General features: G+C 42.2%; 1 protein-coding gene across 1 annotated transcript in view; it reads left to right on the forward strand.

Moving 5' to 3' along the window:
* PDE1C (phosphodiesterase 1C) overlaps positions 1 to 13,762 on the forward strand; it is a 779,225-nt gene that overhangs the window by 663,712 nt on the left and 101,751 nt on the right. The window contains exon 9 of the mRNA XM_066584468.1: positions 5,822 to 5,922. Within this exon, the coding sequence (XP_066440565.1) occupies positions 5,822 to 5,922 (101 nt within the window). The remainder of the gene's footprint in view (positions 1 to 5,821; positions 5,923 to 13,762) is intronic.

Here is a 13,762-nt window from a genome sequence, read left to right on the forward strand (position 1 = left end):
CAGTTGTGACAGCTGTGGCAGAGGATCGCGATGTTCTCCCATTGCTTTCAATGGGACCAGCGCTTCTGCAGTCCCATTGAAAGCAATGGGCTGCTGGCAAGCCCTGCAGGGATTTTGAGAACGGGGTTTAAATATAAGCCATTCCCAGAAAATCATCCCTAGAATGTGTTAAAAATAAAAAAAATATATACTCACCTCTCCTCAGCTGCCGGGGCTCAGGCGCATGCAGCCTGTCTTCTCCATGCACTGCTCCATTCATTGAATGACAGCTGAGTGCCGCCTGTGATTGGTCATAGCACTCAGCCAATCACAGGCAGTGCTTTGCCATTCATTGAATTCTATGGGCACAGTGTCACCTTCGTTGTTTAGCAGATACAACTTCGTACTTTTAGTAGCAGCTGTACCGGGTGCTGCAGCTCAGTCCCATTCACTTCTTTTTCACAATTAAAACAATTTTTTACAAGACAATTTGTTTTTGTGTCCACATTCTGGAACCCATAACTTATGTTTTGCTGGACAACATGTAACTTTAATTGGCACTATTAGTGGTGCATACAACTTTTTGATTACTTTTTTGTCCTATTTTTGAGAGTTAGGATACATGCACACAGATAAAGTTTAAGTTGCACTTGATATTCTTGGGCACAAATTGCATGCCATCCATGTGCTGCCTGATGTGAGGAATCCCACACATGTTCATGTGCTATGTTTGTCCAAGAATTGGACTAATCCAAGTAAAAATCAGTCCATGCGCATTCACCTATTCGTATAAATGGTTGTTATTTCTGTCCGATTTTCAGGCCGATTTCAAGTGGAAAACACATTTATGTGCATGTAGCCTTATGGTGAACAGAAAATAGCTATTCTGGGTTTTCTTTGTGTTTTTTTTTTTGCTATGCTTATAGTACAAGTAGTTACAAATGTGCCAATACCAATTATGTGTAGTGTTTTATTAATTTTAATTTGTTTTTGAATACTAAAGCATTATTGTAGGGGAAAAAATGTACTTTTTGTTGCTGTAAAACCACTTAGGTGCCATGGTCAGCACTTACCATGGTATCTAAGCAATTAAATGGCCAGGACACAGAATCAATAAACAGCTTACTTACTGTAGGTGCAGAGAACTGCTTCAACTGTTCATTTAAATACTCTGCAAGAAAAAATACACTCTCGTATATGCTCCCCTACTAGTAAGTGCAGGAGAGGGAATGATATGACTTGAAGTATAGTACAGAAGAAGAATCACAGATCACCCTGCACACTGTCAGCACACCCCACACTGTGCTCCCCTTCCCTACTCCTGCACACACATATATGCAGCTCCCACATCAACCTGCTCTATCTCCAGCTAGAGTGTAGCTAGAGCAGATTCTAGTCTTTTAAACCAGACTAAGATAGCAGCAGTAATCGCATTTTAAATGGAGCTAGAGCCTTTAGAATATCAGCTCCATCTGATGTGCTCTGGATAAACTATCAGGTCTTTTTCTCCAACCCCAAGCAGAGTTTGGGTTAAACTGTTAGGGGGATAAGGAGAAACAATTCCAATTAAGTTGCAATGAATCGGAACATATTTTTCAAGCAATCAAAATACCCGCCAACTTTTTTAATTAAGATCTTAGTGTGTCAATTTGAAATCATACTGCTCCAAACACTTACAGTAACATATTTGGCATTGTCAGATCTACAAATGAAAAATAAAATGACTTTAATGAGAATCTCGAGTCTGCTTAGCCGACTGCAAAATAAACAGATGGTGTATGCAGTTGCTTTGACAAGCCACAGTAGCATTCACTTTGGCTTAGAATTTATGACTTAAAAACTAAAACATTATTTTTAGAGAGGAAAAAGACTGAGAACTTAAAGGGGTTGTCCTGCAAAAGCAAGTGGGGTTCAGCACTTCTGTATGGCCATATAAATGCACTTTGTAATATACATCGTGCATTAAATATTGGCCATACAGAAGTTATATACTTACCCCCTCCGGTGTTGGCGTCCCCGTCTCCATGGCGCCGCCCGAAGGCTTCTTCTGCCTGGATTAGACGCGCTTGCGCAGTCTTCCCTCTTCTGTCCGGCTCCGGCGTACTCGCGCAGCAGAGGTCTTCTGCGCATGCGCAGAAGACCTGTGCGGCGTAAGCACGCCGGAGCGGCCCCTTCAGCGGGACAGAAGAAGCAGACTGCGCAAGCACGTCTAATCCAGGCAGAAGAAGGCTTCGGTCAGTGCCATGGAGACGGGGACGCCAACACCGGAGGGGGTAAGTGTATAACTTCTGTATGGCCAATATTTAATGCATGATGTATATTACAAAGTGCATTAATATGGCAATACAGAAGTGCTTAACCCCACTTGCTTTCGCGGGACAACCCCTTTAATTGTGATATTAAGGGGGTTTAGAAATGATATATATACTGTAAATCTTTACCTTCAGGCAAAATGTATCTGCGTTGTGTCTTCACCCTGGACTGCATAACTGCTACTTGGCTTTCTTCCATAAAAGAACCTCCATCACCTATTTACAGCCTCATCAGCTAAACATATAGGCTGACAGTAGGTGACCCACTGAGTACAGGGATGGAAGCACTATACTTACTTTCTCCGTCATTCTCCTAGGATTTTCGCTGGAAGCCACCACTGAATGCATTCAACAGCGCTACTAAGCAGTCTGCCCATTGTAAAATTAGAACGGTGGACTACTTAGTTTGCCACTCAATGCATTTCAGTGCTGACACAGGGAGAACGACATGGAAGGTAAGTCTAACAGTTGCATCCCTGCACTTAGTGGGTCACCTACTTTAGGGCCATAAGCATTGCTCATAGGGCTAAAGTAGGTGACAGAGATTGGTAGCTAACACATTTACACATAAGCTCTACAAACACTATAAGAGATTACAGTACCCAGTAATCACAGGTGAGTGGAATTGTTCAATTTACCTTTTCTTCTTCATCTGGCCCAAACTGCCATGATGACTTCTCGCAGTAACAACTTGCCTCTGCAGAATTTAACATACCAAGATCTATGGCTCCTTGCTTTTCCAGCACCTTCCCTAAGTTTTCTACACCTCTACACAATCTCCCTATTCATGGTGCCTCCAATAGTATTTAGGGACCACAAGTGCCTAATTGCTATTGGAGTAAGTGTTGATTTTAGTGCCCTTCACACAGTAAAAGTGACATCTTTTATGCTCTCATTCAGTAATAATGCCCACTTTTTACCCCTTTACTCAATAATAATGCACACTAATGCACCATCAGTAATAATGCCCTCTCATCCTCCCATTCTAGATGTTAGAGGGGTAGTTACACACTTGGATGTCATAGCTCTGCTGTGTGCTTTGAGTCAATCAACGGCCCCCCTCTACTGCTCCTTTCACACAACCATATTATGGGCACACTTTTAGATGCCTGTGATGTTGTGTGTTGGGGTCAGTAGACCTTCAGCAGGCCAGGACAAGATACACAGGTTGCACCCGTAATACACTTGTCGGGAACTGACCTAACTTGTCATTTCAGGTTTTCTAAATGTGACTGCACCTCTGACTGATAATGACGGTTCCATAAACCGCCGTTGCCTTTGCTCACCCACGCCAGGTGCAAACATACTGTAGGTTTAATTACATTTGCCAAATACCAGCAGTAGAATGTGAAATTTTATTTTAAAGTGTTTTACTAGAAACAAACCTAAAACACAAAATAATATTGCTTGTCATTTTTTTCTAGAAGCAGCATAACTTTCCAGACAATATTCTTTAATATTAATGAAGGCCTTTTGGTAGTAAGCAGCGTAAATTATTACTGTAGATTAGGTTGGCAGCTTCTACCATCCTAATGAAACTCATGTGAGATTAGTACTTCTTAATTAAATGTACATAAACCCCAGGGACCCGGAGGCCTGTCTGCAAGAATTGCTTCTCTTTTGAAACACTCAGGAGAGTTTCGTAAATCCATTAATAATGAAAAGTTCAACAGTGTAAACAACCATTTAGCAAATTCCCGCTATTTTGAAGCTAAATGTTTTATGATGTTCATGATAAATTGCTATTTATGTAATATATTGGCGACTCCTGCTGGAAAAGTGTTCATAATAGATGACATTGTGATTTACCATTCATCCGTTGCCTTCTTGTAGGGTTTCAACAGAATGAATGATGAGAAAATGTGTTGTTATACGAAAAGGTACCCTGGCCTGTGATATATGCAGTGTTTGAACTTATCACATACATTTAAACATTGAATATTTGTCTGACTATAACATGCATACTTTTTAGCAAAAATAAATCTTATTAAAGTGTCCCTGCACCTTATATTCGGAATAGTCTCCCCACCTTCCAAGTCTGTTTCATGTTCACCCAAGTTCAGAGCAATAATAACATGGCTCCTCCCTCCTAGACCCCTTAGAGCAGTGATAACATGGCCCCTCCCTTCTAGACCCCCAGAGCAGTGATAACATGGCTCCTCCCTCCTAGATCCCCCAGAGCAGTGATAACCTGGCTCCTCCCTTCTAGACCCCCAGAGCAGTGATAACATGGCTCCTCCCTCCTAGATCGTCCAGAGCAGTGATAACCTGGCTCCTCCCTCCTAGACCCCTCAGAGCAGTGATAACATGGCCACTCCCTCCTAGACCTCCACAGAGCAGTGATAACATGGCTCCTCCCTCCTAGATCGTCCAGAGCAGTGATAACATGGCCACTCCCTCCTATACCCTCCAGAGTAGTGATAACCTGGCACCTCCCTCCTAGACCCCAGAGCAGTGATAACATGGCCACTCCCTCCTAGACCTCCACAGAGCAGTGATAACATGGCTCCTCCCTCGTAGATCGTCCAGAGCAGTGATAACATGGCCACTCCCTCCTATACCCTCCAGAGTAGTGATAACCTGGCCCCTCCCTTCTAGACCCCAGAGCAGTGATAACATGGCTCCTCCCTCCTAGATCCCCCAGAGCAGTGATAACCTGGCTCCTCCCTTCTAGACCCCCAGAGCAGTGATAACATGGCTCCTCCCTCCTAGATCGTCCAGAGCAGTGATAACCTGGCTCCTCCCTCCTAGACCCCTCAGAGCAGTGATAACATGGCCACTCCCTCCTATACCCCCCAGAGTAGTGATAACCTGGCACCTCCCTCCTAGACCTCCACAGAGCAGTGATAACCTGGCTTCACCCTCCTAGACCCCCCAGAGCAGTGATAACATGGTTCCATTCTTTCAGACCCGCGGAGAGCAGTGATAACCGGTTTTTCCCGTCCTAGATCCCATCTAGAGCAGTGATAACCTGGCTGCTCCCTTCTACACCCCTTGAGAGCAATGATAATGTGGCTCCTCTTCCTAGACCCCTGCAGAGCATTGATAACCTGGCTCCTTCCTCCTACATCACCGCAGAGCAATGATAATGTGGCTCCTCTTCCTAGACCCCTGCAGAGCATTGATAACCTGGCTCCTTCCTCCTACATCACCACAGAGCAATGATAATGTGGCTCCTCCTTCCTAGACCCCTGCAGAGCACTGATAACCTGGCTCCTTCCTCCTAGATCACTTTTTTACCTTACATCACCAAAAAATTGACATTACTTTGAATAAGTTAGTGACATCAGTATAAAATATTTTTTCCTGTTATCTAAAGCCTGGCTGCGTCCGATAGTCAGGTGCATCTTATAGTCCGAAACATACAGCAAATCAATGTGGAAATAATTAGTGACTGTTTATCTGCAGCAGAGAATGCCGTCATTCTGCGTATATGTGATATATGATATTTCCGATGTATGTAGAGCTTGATATGTGGACACTATATATAATACTGGTTTATCATTAATGTATCTCTTCTTGCATTCTAGCATTGGCTTACAGAGCTGGAGATATTTGCAATGATTTTTGCTGCTGCGGTCCATGACTATGAGCACACCGGCACTACAAATAACTTCCACATTCAAACAAGGTAGCAGCAATATCAGTTTACATCTTTCATGTACTGTATGTAGAGGTATTCATCCATAACTCTTTGTATAGTAGGTCTGTGAATTCTTTTTCTCCAAAACTCAGCGATTTTTCCATCAGACTGCTCAATACCTTATCACTGAAGACTAGAACCTTGGTATCAAACTTATCTCATATAGCTTCTGGGCTAAGCACTTGTTACAATGAGGCATGTACAGACAGCAGTCCACACTGTTCAGGGATGGCCCGGAAGCTAAAGAAAGTTGGGATCTATAGTTCTGCAGTGATGTAATTGAGTAGGATGGTTACAGCAGTGCAATACCCAGGTATTTCATGTTGCCAAAACTCAGCAAAGCTCACAGTCTGGAACAAAATCAGTTAAAAACACAAGACTTTCTGCACATGGTCATATTAGTACCCAGCTGTAATACTGTAGGGCACTCTTAGCATGCATGAGGCAGCATACCACTACAACAGCAATTTTGTAAAGAGGTGCACAAAGTGGTTTCTGCATACAAATCTGACAGAAATAAGATTGTCCAGCATACACAAGTGAAACAGCACCGAAATCCGCGTCATTAAGGCATCAGTGAATGCAGCAGACATCATCACTGGGTTGATCTATCCCAGTATCTCAAACATATCAAAAAATGAGCAGGATGTCGGCATCTCCTTCCGGTATTTTTTTATTGGTCCATGAAAACATACAAATAAAATGCAACGTTGCAACTCATAAGAGCTTTTCTCAAGCATAATAGACCTTCCCCGTTTATTTCATAAATTACATATGACATCCACAAACCAATTAATAGTTTAGACATCAGATGTCATTAGAAAAGTAAAATCCCCTGGTGCAAGCACCGAGTCATGACTGACTCCTTGGGTGACGTCGCATCATGACATGTTCTTGGCATACTGGTTTGCCATTGCCTTCCCCTGTCATCTTTTATCCCCCAGCAACCTGGGTACTTATTTTACTGACCTTGGAAGGATGAAAGACTGAGTCAACCTTGAGCCAGCTACCTAAACCATGCAGGGATTGAACCCAGAGCAAGAGCTTAGGACTGCGTTTCTGCTGCCTTAAAGGAGTTTTGTCATTAAAAAAAAATTCTATACTCACCAATTCCTCCCCTGTCAGTCTTCTTACCAGATCGTCACCTCACCGATCTTCTCCTAGCTTCTCCAGACTTCGGGTCTCCTGACCTCCCGTGGTCCGGATCCTCTTCTTCCTGTGACGAAGCGTACATTGTCGACATTCTTCTTCCTGCAGGTCAGTGTACCCGGTCACTAGTGACATAGTGTTCACTGCCCAGCAAGGAATGCTGAAAACTCTTCTGCCTGCTTTAGCGTGACTGCACAATATCTCGCCGCTAGTATTTCATACTCTATATGAAAGACTAGAGGCGAGATAACGCCATGCGTGCCTAGCAGGCGGATGAGTTTTTTGCATTCCCTGCTAGGCAGTAAATGCTACGTCACTCGTAACGTTCACTGCCCTGCAGGAAGTGAGTTGTAGCTAATGAACGCTACAAAACAGAAGGAAGAGGATCAGGCCGGCTGGAGATGGGGTGACCTGGGGGACTGGAGGAGACAGGAGAAGATCGATGAGGAGAAGATCTGGTAAAAAGACTGACGGGGGAGGAATAAGTAAGTCTTAATTTTTTCTAATGACAAAACCTGTTTAACACTCTGCTCCACAGGAGGCTGTCATTAGAAAGCAGCTGTACGTGAGCCTATTAACATACTCCATACATTAATGTCTTTTAAATAATTCACTAATTAGGTGTGTATTCAAATGGAGGGGTCGGAGACCAGAAGTCCCACTTTCTCCTGGCATTCCTGTTCTATCTGTGCATGTCCACACTTCTCTCGACATCATCAAGAATTTACCACTACTGTAGTCAAAGTTTCTTCATCATCCATATCAAGTAATGTGCAAACGAAGAAAAATCAGATTGTCATATAAAAGGATAACTACTATGTTAAGATATGGCATCATGATTTTTCTTGCGCATATTCATGGGGAAGAACGTAAAAAGCTCAAAACAGTTCTTTGATCAATGAAGGAACATAATGTCTCTGGGCTGGAGGTGGAGAACAGATCTAAGGGTTGCAAAATTGGTATAAATATTTTGGATGGGTCTTTGAGAGGAGGGAGGACTGTTGGAGGATATGGATGGGGAACACAAGTCAAACTCTGGTAGTTTTACTGGGGTCATTAACAGAGGGGCTGGAGGAGACTGTTGGAGGATACGGATGGAGGACACAAGTCAGACTAGTAGCTTTACTGGGGTCATTAATGGAGGGGCTGGAGGGGACTGTGGGAGGATATGGATGGGGGACACAAGTCAGACTTTAGTAGCTTTACTAGGGTCATTAATGGAGGGGCTGGAGGATATGGATGGAGGACACAAGTCAGACTCTAGTAGCTTTAGTGGGGTCATTAATGGAGGGGCTGGAGGAGACTGTGGGAGGATATGGATGGGGGACACAAGTCAGACTTTAGTAGCTTTACTAGGGTCATTAATGGAGGGGCTGGAGGATATGGATGGAGGACACAAGTCAGACTCTAGTAGCTTTAGTGGGGTCATTAATGGACGGGCTGGAGGAGACTGTTGGAGGACATGGATGGGGAACACAAGTCAGACTCTAGTAGCTTTACTGTGGTCATTAATGGAGGGGCTGGAGGAGACTGTTGGAGGATATGGATGGGGGACACAAGTCAGACTCTGGTAACTGTACTGTTGGTTCTTCATACTTGTGTAATTGTGATTATATAAGTTTATATAAGGTCCAGCTTGCGGTTAACATTGCTGTTTTTGCCCCAAGGTCTTGTGTTTGAGGGTCTACATTTTATATTAATGGTTATTAATATTTGTGTCATTTTGAATATTATATGAGATTGCTCATCTTGTTGCTCTCAATGATTTTAATACAATTTATTCTATGACTTATTCTTATATTGTCCAATCGATTCTGTGTATAATATAATCTATATATATAAAGCTGAAAGCCCTCACTGACTGACTGACTGACTGACTGAGTCACTGACTCACTGACTGACTCACTGACTGACTGACTGACTGACTGACTGACTGACTGACTCACTGACTCACTGACTCACTGACTGACTCACTGACTGACTCGCCGAAAGTTCTCCAACTTCCCGATATCGTAGAAACATGAATTTTGGCAAGAGCATAGATTATCTCCAAAATAGGAAAAGTAATTGGGTCCCAACTCGATTATTCAATTCTAGCGCAAAAGAATTGGCGTCGAAATTTTACGTACATAATCTAAATCTGTCACTTCCCAATGTCATAGAAACTTAAAATTTGGCACAAGCATTGATTATGACATAAATAGGAAAAGCTAATGGGTCGCAACGCGATTATTCAATTCTATGCGCAAAATAATTAGAGTCCAAATTTTACGTACGGAATATAATTTTCTCACTTTCCGGTGTCATAGAAACGGGAAATTTGGCACGAGCATTGATTATGTCATAAATAAGAAAAGCTAATGGGTCCCAACTCCATTATTCAATTCTATGCGCAAAAGAATTAGCGTCCAAATTTTACGTGCGGAATGTAATTTTTTCACTTTCCGGTGTCATAGAAACGGGAAATTTGACACGAGCATTAATTATGTCATAAATAGGAAACGCTAATGGGTCCCAACTCGATTATTCAATTCTAGCGCAAAAGCATTGGCGTCGAAATTTTACGTGCGGAATGTAATTTTCTCACTTTCCGGTGTCATAGAAACGGGAAATTTGGCACGAGCATTGATTATGTCATAAATAGGAAACGCTAATGGGTCCCAACTCCATTATTCAATTCTATGCGCAAAAGAATTAGCGTCCAAATTTTACGTGCAGAATGTAATTTTCTCACTTTCCGGTGTCATAGAAACGGGAAATTTGGCACGACCATTGATTATTTCATAAATAGGAAAAGTTAATACGACCCAATTCCATTATTCAATTCTAGCGCAAAAGAATTGGCGTCAAAATTTTACGTGCGGAATGTAATTTTTTCACTTTCCGGTGTCATAGAAACAGGAAATTTGGCACGAGCATTGATTATGTCATAAATAGGAAAAGCTAATGGGTCCCAACTCCATTATTCAATTCTATGCGCAAAAGAATTAGCGTCCAAATTTTACGTACGGAATGTAATTTTTTCACTTTCCGTTGTCATAGAAACGGGAAATTTGGCACGAGCATTGATTATGTCATAAGTAGGAAAAGCTAATGGGTCCCAACTCGATTATTCAATTCTATGCGCAAAAGAATTAGCGTCCAAATTTTACGTACGGAATGTAATTTTCTCACTTTCCAGTGTCCTAGAAACGGGAAATTTGGCACGAGCATTGATTATGTCATAAATAGGAAAAGCTAATGGGTCCCAACTCGATTATTCAATTCTATGCGCAAAAGAATTAGCGTCCAAATTTTACGTGCGGAATGTAATTTTTTCACTTTCCGGTGTCATAGAAACAGGAAATTTGGCACGAGCATTGATTATGTCATAAATAGTAAAAGCTAATGGGTCCCAACTCGATTATTCAATTATATGCGCAAAAGAATTAGCGTCCAAATTTTACGTACGGAATCTAATTTTCTCACTTTCCGGTGTCATAGAAACGGGACATTTGGCACGAGCATTGATTATGTCATAAATAGGAAAAGCTAATGCGTCCGAACTCGATTATTCAATTCTATGCGCAAAAGAATTAGCGTCCAAATTTTACGTGCGGTATGTAATTTTCTCACTTTCCGGTGTCATAGAAACGGGAAATTTGGCACGAGCATTGATTATGTCATAAATAGGAAAAGCTAATGGGTCCCAACTCCATTATTCAATTCTAGCGCAAAAGAATTAGCGTCCAAATTTTACGTGCGGAATGTAATTTTCTCACTTTCCGGTGTCATAGAAACGGGAAATTTGGCACGAGCATTGATTATGTCATAAATAGGGAAAGCTAATGGGTCCCAACTCCATTATTCAATTCTATGCGCAAAAGTATTAGCGTCCAAATTTTACGTACATAATCCAAATCTCTCACTTTCCAATGTCATAGAAACATGAAATTTGGCACAAGCATTGATTGTGTCATAAATATGAAAAGATAATAGGTCCCAACTCGATTATTCAATTCTAAGCGCAAAAGAATTAGTGTCCAAATTTTATGTATGTAATCTAATTCTCTCACTTCCTGATGTCATTTTATATGAAGGAAACGTCGCATGGTTACCTCCACGTGGTGTTTTCTGGGTAACGCAGAGAACTATGCAAAATGGTGAACATGTTTTTCCTCAGTATCTCTAAAGTAACCACGACTTCATAAGATTTTCCGTGTGAACACCAGATAAACACCAGTACCAAATTAACTCGGGCAAAGCCGGGTATATCAGCTAGTTTCTTACATATATGTTTCGTTGGTTTGCCTTCTTTGCTGACGTCCACGAGGTCTCATGTGCGGATATTATCGTTGTATGGTATCTTTATCATTGATATTGCCACCAATGATATTACTTGCACTATATATGGCCTAGCAGTGTACGTGAGGCATAGGTCTAACCGAGTTCACCCATCTTGGGGTTCGTCAATTATCTCCTTTATTCACCACTGCAGAGATTATTACAACGTGTAGTTTTTTTTTTCTCTGTGCGGCTTTTATATAAATGGAATGTGAAGTTATTAAAACCTCTAGTAGTCTGCATCAGATTACTTGCCTGCTTCCTCCTACTTCTGGGAATTAATCTAATATGCTTTTATCTTAGCTGATAACATGCGGCTCCTCCTCCTTTTTTGAAGCCTTATAATTAAACTCTATAATACATTGTGCTTTTACAGGGTATATTATCTACAAGTACAATAATTAAGTTTGTGAATATAGCTTTAAATAAAGGTATAGGGATAACATATAAGACTACAGAAAAGAAGACTTTAATTAGGTTTGATTGACGTGTCTGTTTTATTTCCTAATTGTTACTTCCCAGGAGGAGGGATTTGAATACAGTCTCCTTCTATTCATGAAAAGGAGTTTTATTCACAGACCAGTTCATAGAAAATATGCGCTGCGCTGCGAGATCAAGTGAAAACTCTCGCTTGCAGTGCGAAAAAAAAAACGGGATGATGCCGGGATATCGCCAGTCTTTTCAATGGGGCCAGCAGCAGCAGCGCTACCCCCATTGAAAAGATATGGAGAAGACCGCGGACTTCTGCTACAGCTGTCACAGCTGTGACAGCTGTGGCAGAAGTGGCAGAAGTGCAGCATGCTATCCCATTGCTTTCAATGGGATCGGCGCTGCTGCTAGTCGCATTGAAAGCAGTGGTTCTTGGCAAACCCTGCAGTATGATTTTCGGGGAAAGGCGTGAAATATAAGCCCTTCTCTGAAAAATCATAGTTAAGCACTATCTGTGATTGGCTGAGCGCTCAGCCAATAGCTAAGCACTAGCTGTTATTGGCTGAGTGCTCAGCCAATCAGCACAGCCCTTTCAGGAGGTGGGGATTTTTAAATCCCTGCCTGCTGAAAGTGCTGGATAGCAGTGTCGGGGAGCCAGCTGGAGGACGCGTCTGAGCGGCGGAGAGGTGAGTACTTTTTTAAAAACTTTTTTAACCACTTATTGATGATTTTCAGGGAAGGGCTTATATTTCAAGCCCTTCCCCGAAAATCATACTGCAGGGTTTGCCAAAAAAAACTGCTTTCAATGGGACCGGCAGCAGCGCCGATCCCATTGAAAGCAATGGGATAGCATGCTGCACTGTGACAGCTGTGGCAGAAGACCGCGGTATTCTCCATATCTTTTCAATGGGGCTAGGCTGCTGCCACTGGCCCCATTGAAAGGACTGTCAATATCCTGGTCTCATTCCGGCATCTTTCTTGGGCTGCGTGGCGAGTGTTTTCACTTGCTCTTGCAGTGCAAGACAGAAAATATCGCCAGTGGGTGTCCGCCCTTATGATGATGCGAATGATGCATTCTGTCAAGCCAAACAGATGTGAAATCAAACTTTATTGCTCTCCTTATCTGCACAGAGCCCATAGGGAACTTTCATATGGCCACAATTTCCCGCACTCTGCACTGCAAGTCGTGCTAAATTACACACCAAAATCCACACGGCTCCATGTGACTTTGATGCAGAAAGAAAATTGGCTTAAATCAACCTGCAATTCCACACCAAAGCCCACAGCTGTGTAATTCTGCAGTGGCCAATTCCGCTACGTCCTGATGGAATTACCTTGCCCCTGTGAAATGACTCTTTGGGTGCTTCACACATGGCAGAGAAATCGTCATCATAATCTGTATTCTACATTGTAGAATTTGTCATGGATGTGCCACAGAATTGCTGCAGATTTCATCCCTTGTAAATCTGCATGTTAGATATGTGCAGTTTGGTGCTGGTTTGTCCGTGGCAGATGTTTCCAGCACGTGTGAAAACACCCTAAGATCTAGACTGTCAGAGTATTGCTTTGCCCTTCTTCTTCTCTCTAACTTGACCTACGAAATAATGACTATATAGTGTGCAAAACTGGTATTTCAACAGACACAACGGCTTCTGCATTTAATCAATCAGTAAAAAGCTTATAGAGAATATAATAATAGTATTATAGCTCAACAACCTCATATGTAAACTAGGAACAAATATCAATTGATATCTACATAGAACAGAAAGAGGACTTTGAGGTTACATATGTTATCCCAGGTAACTATCCCCTGCCACAAAAATTATACAATATAACCAATGCATCAGAGGATAAAGTACGGCTGCAAACTGACCGAGATAAGCCGGGGGCTTGGGCAGAAAAATGGCAAATGAAGTTCAATGTTGAT

This window comes from Eleutherodactylus coqui, chromosome 12 (assembly GCF_035609145.1).
Source record: "Eleutherodactylus coqui strain aEleCoq1 chromosome 12, aEleCoq1.hap1, whole genome shotgun sequence".
Classification (NCBI taxonomy): domain Eukaryota; kingdom Metazoa; phylum Chordata; class Amphibia; order Anura; family Eleutherodactylidae; genus Eleutherodactylus; species Eleutherodactylus coqui.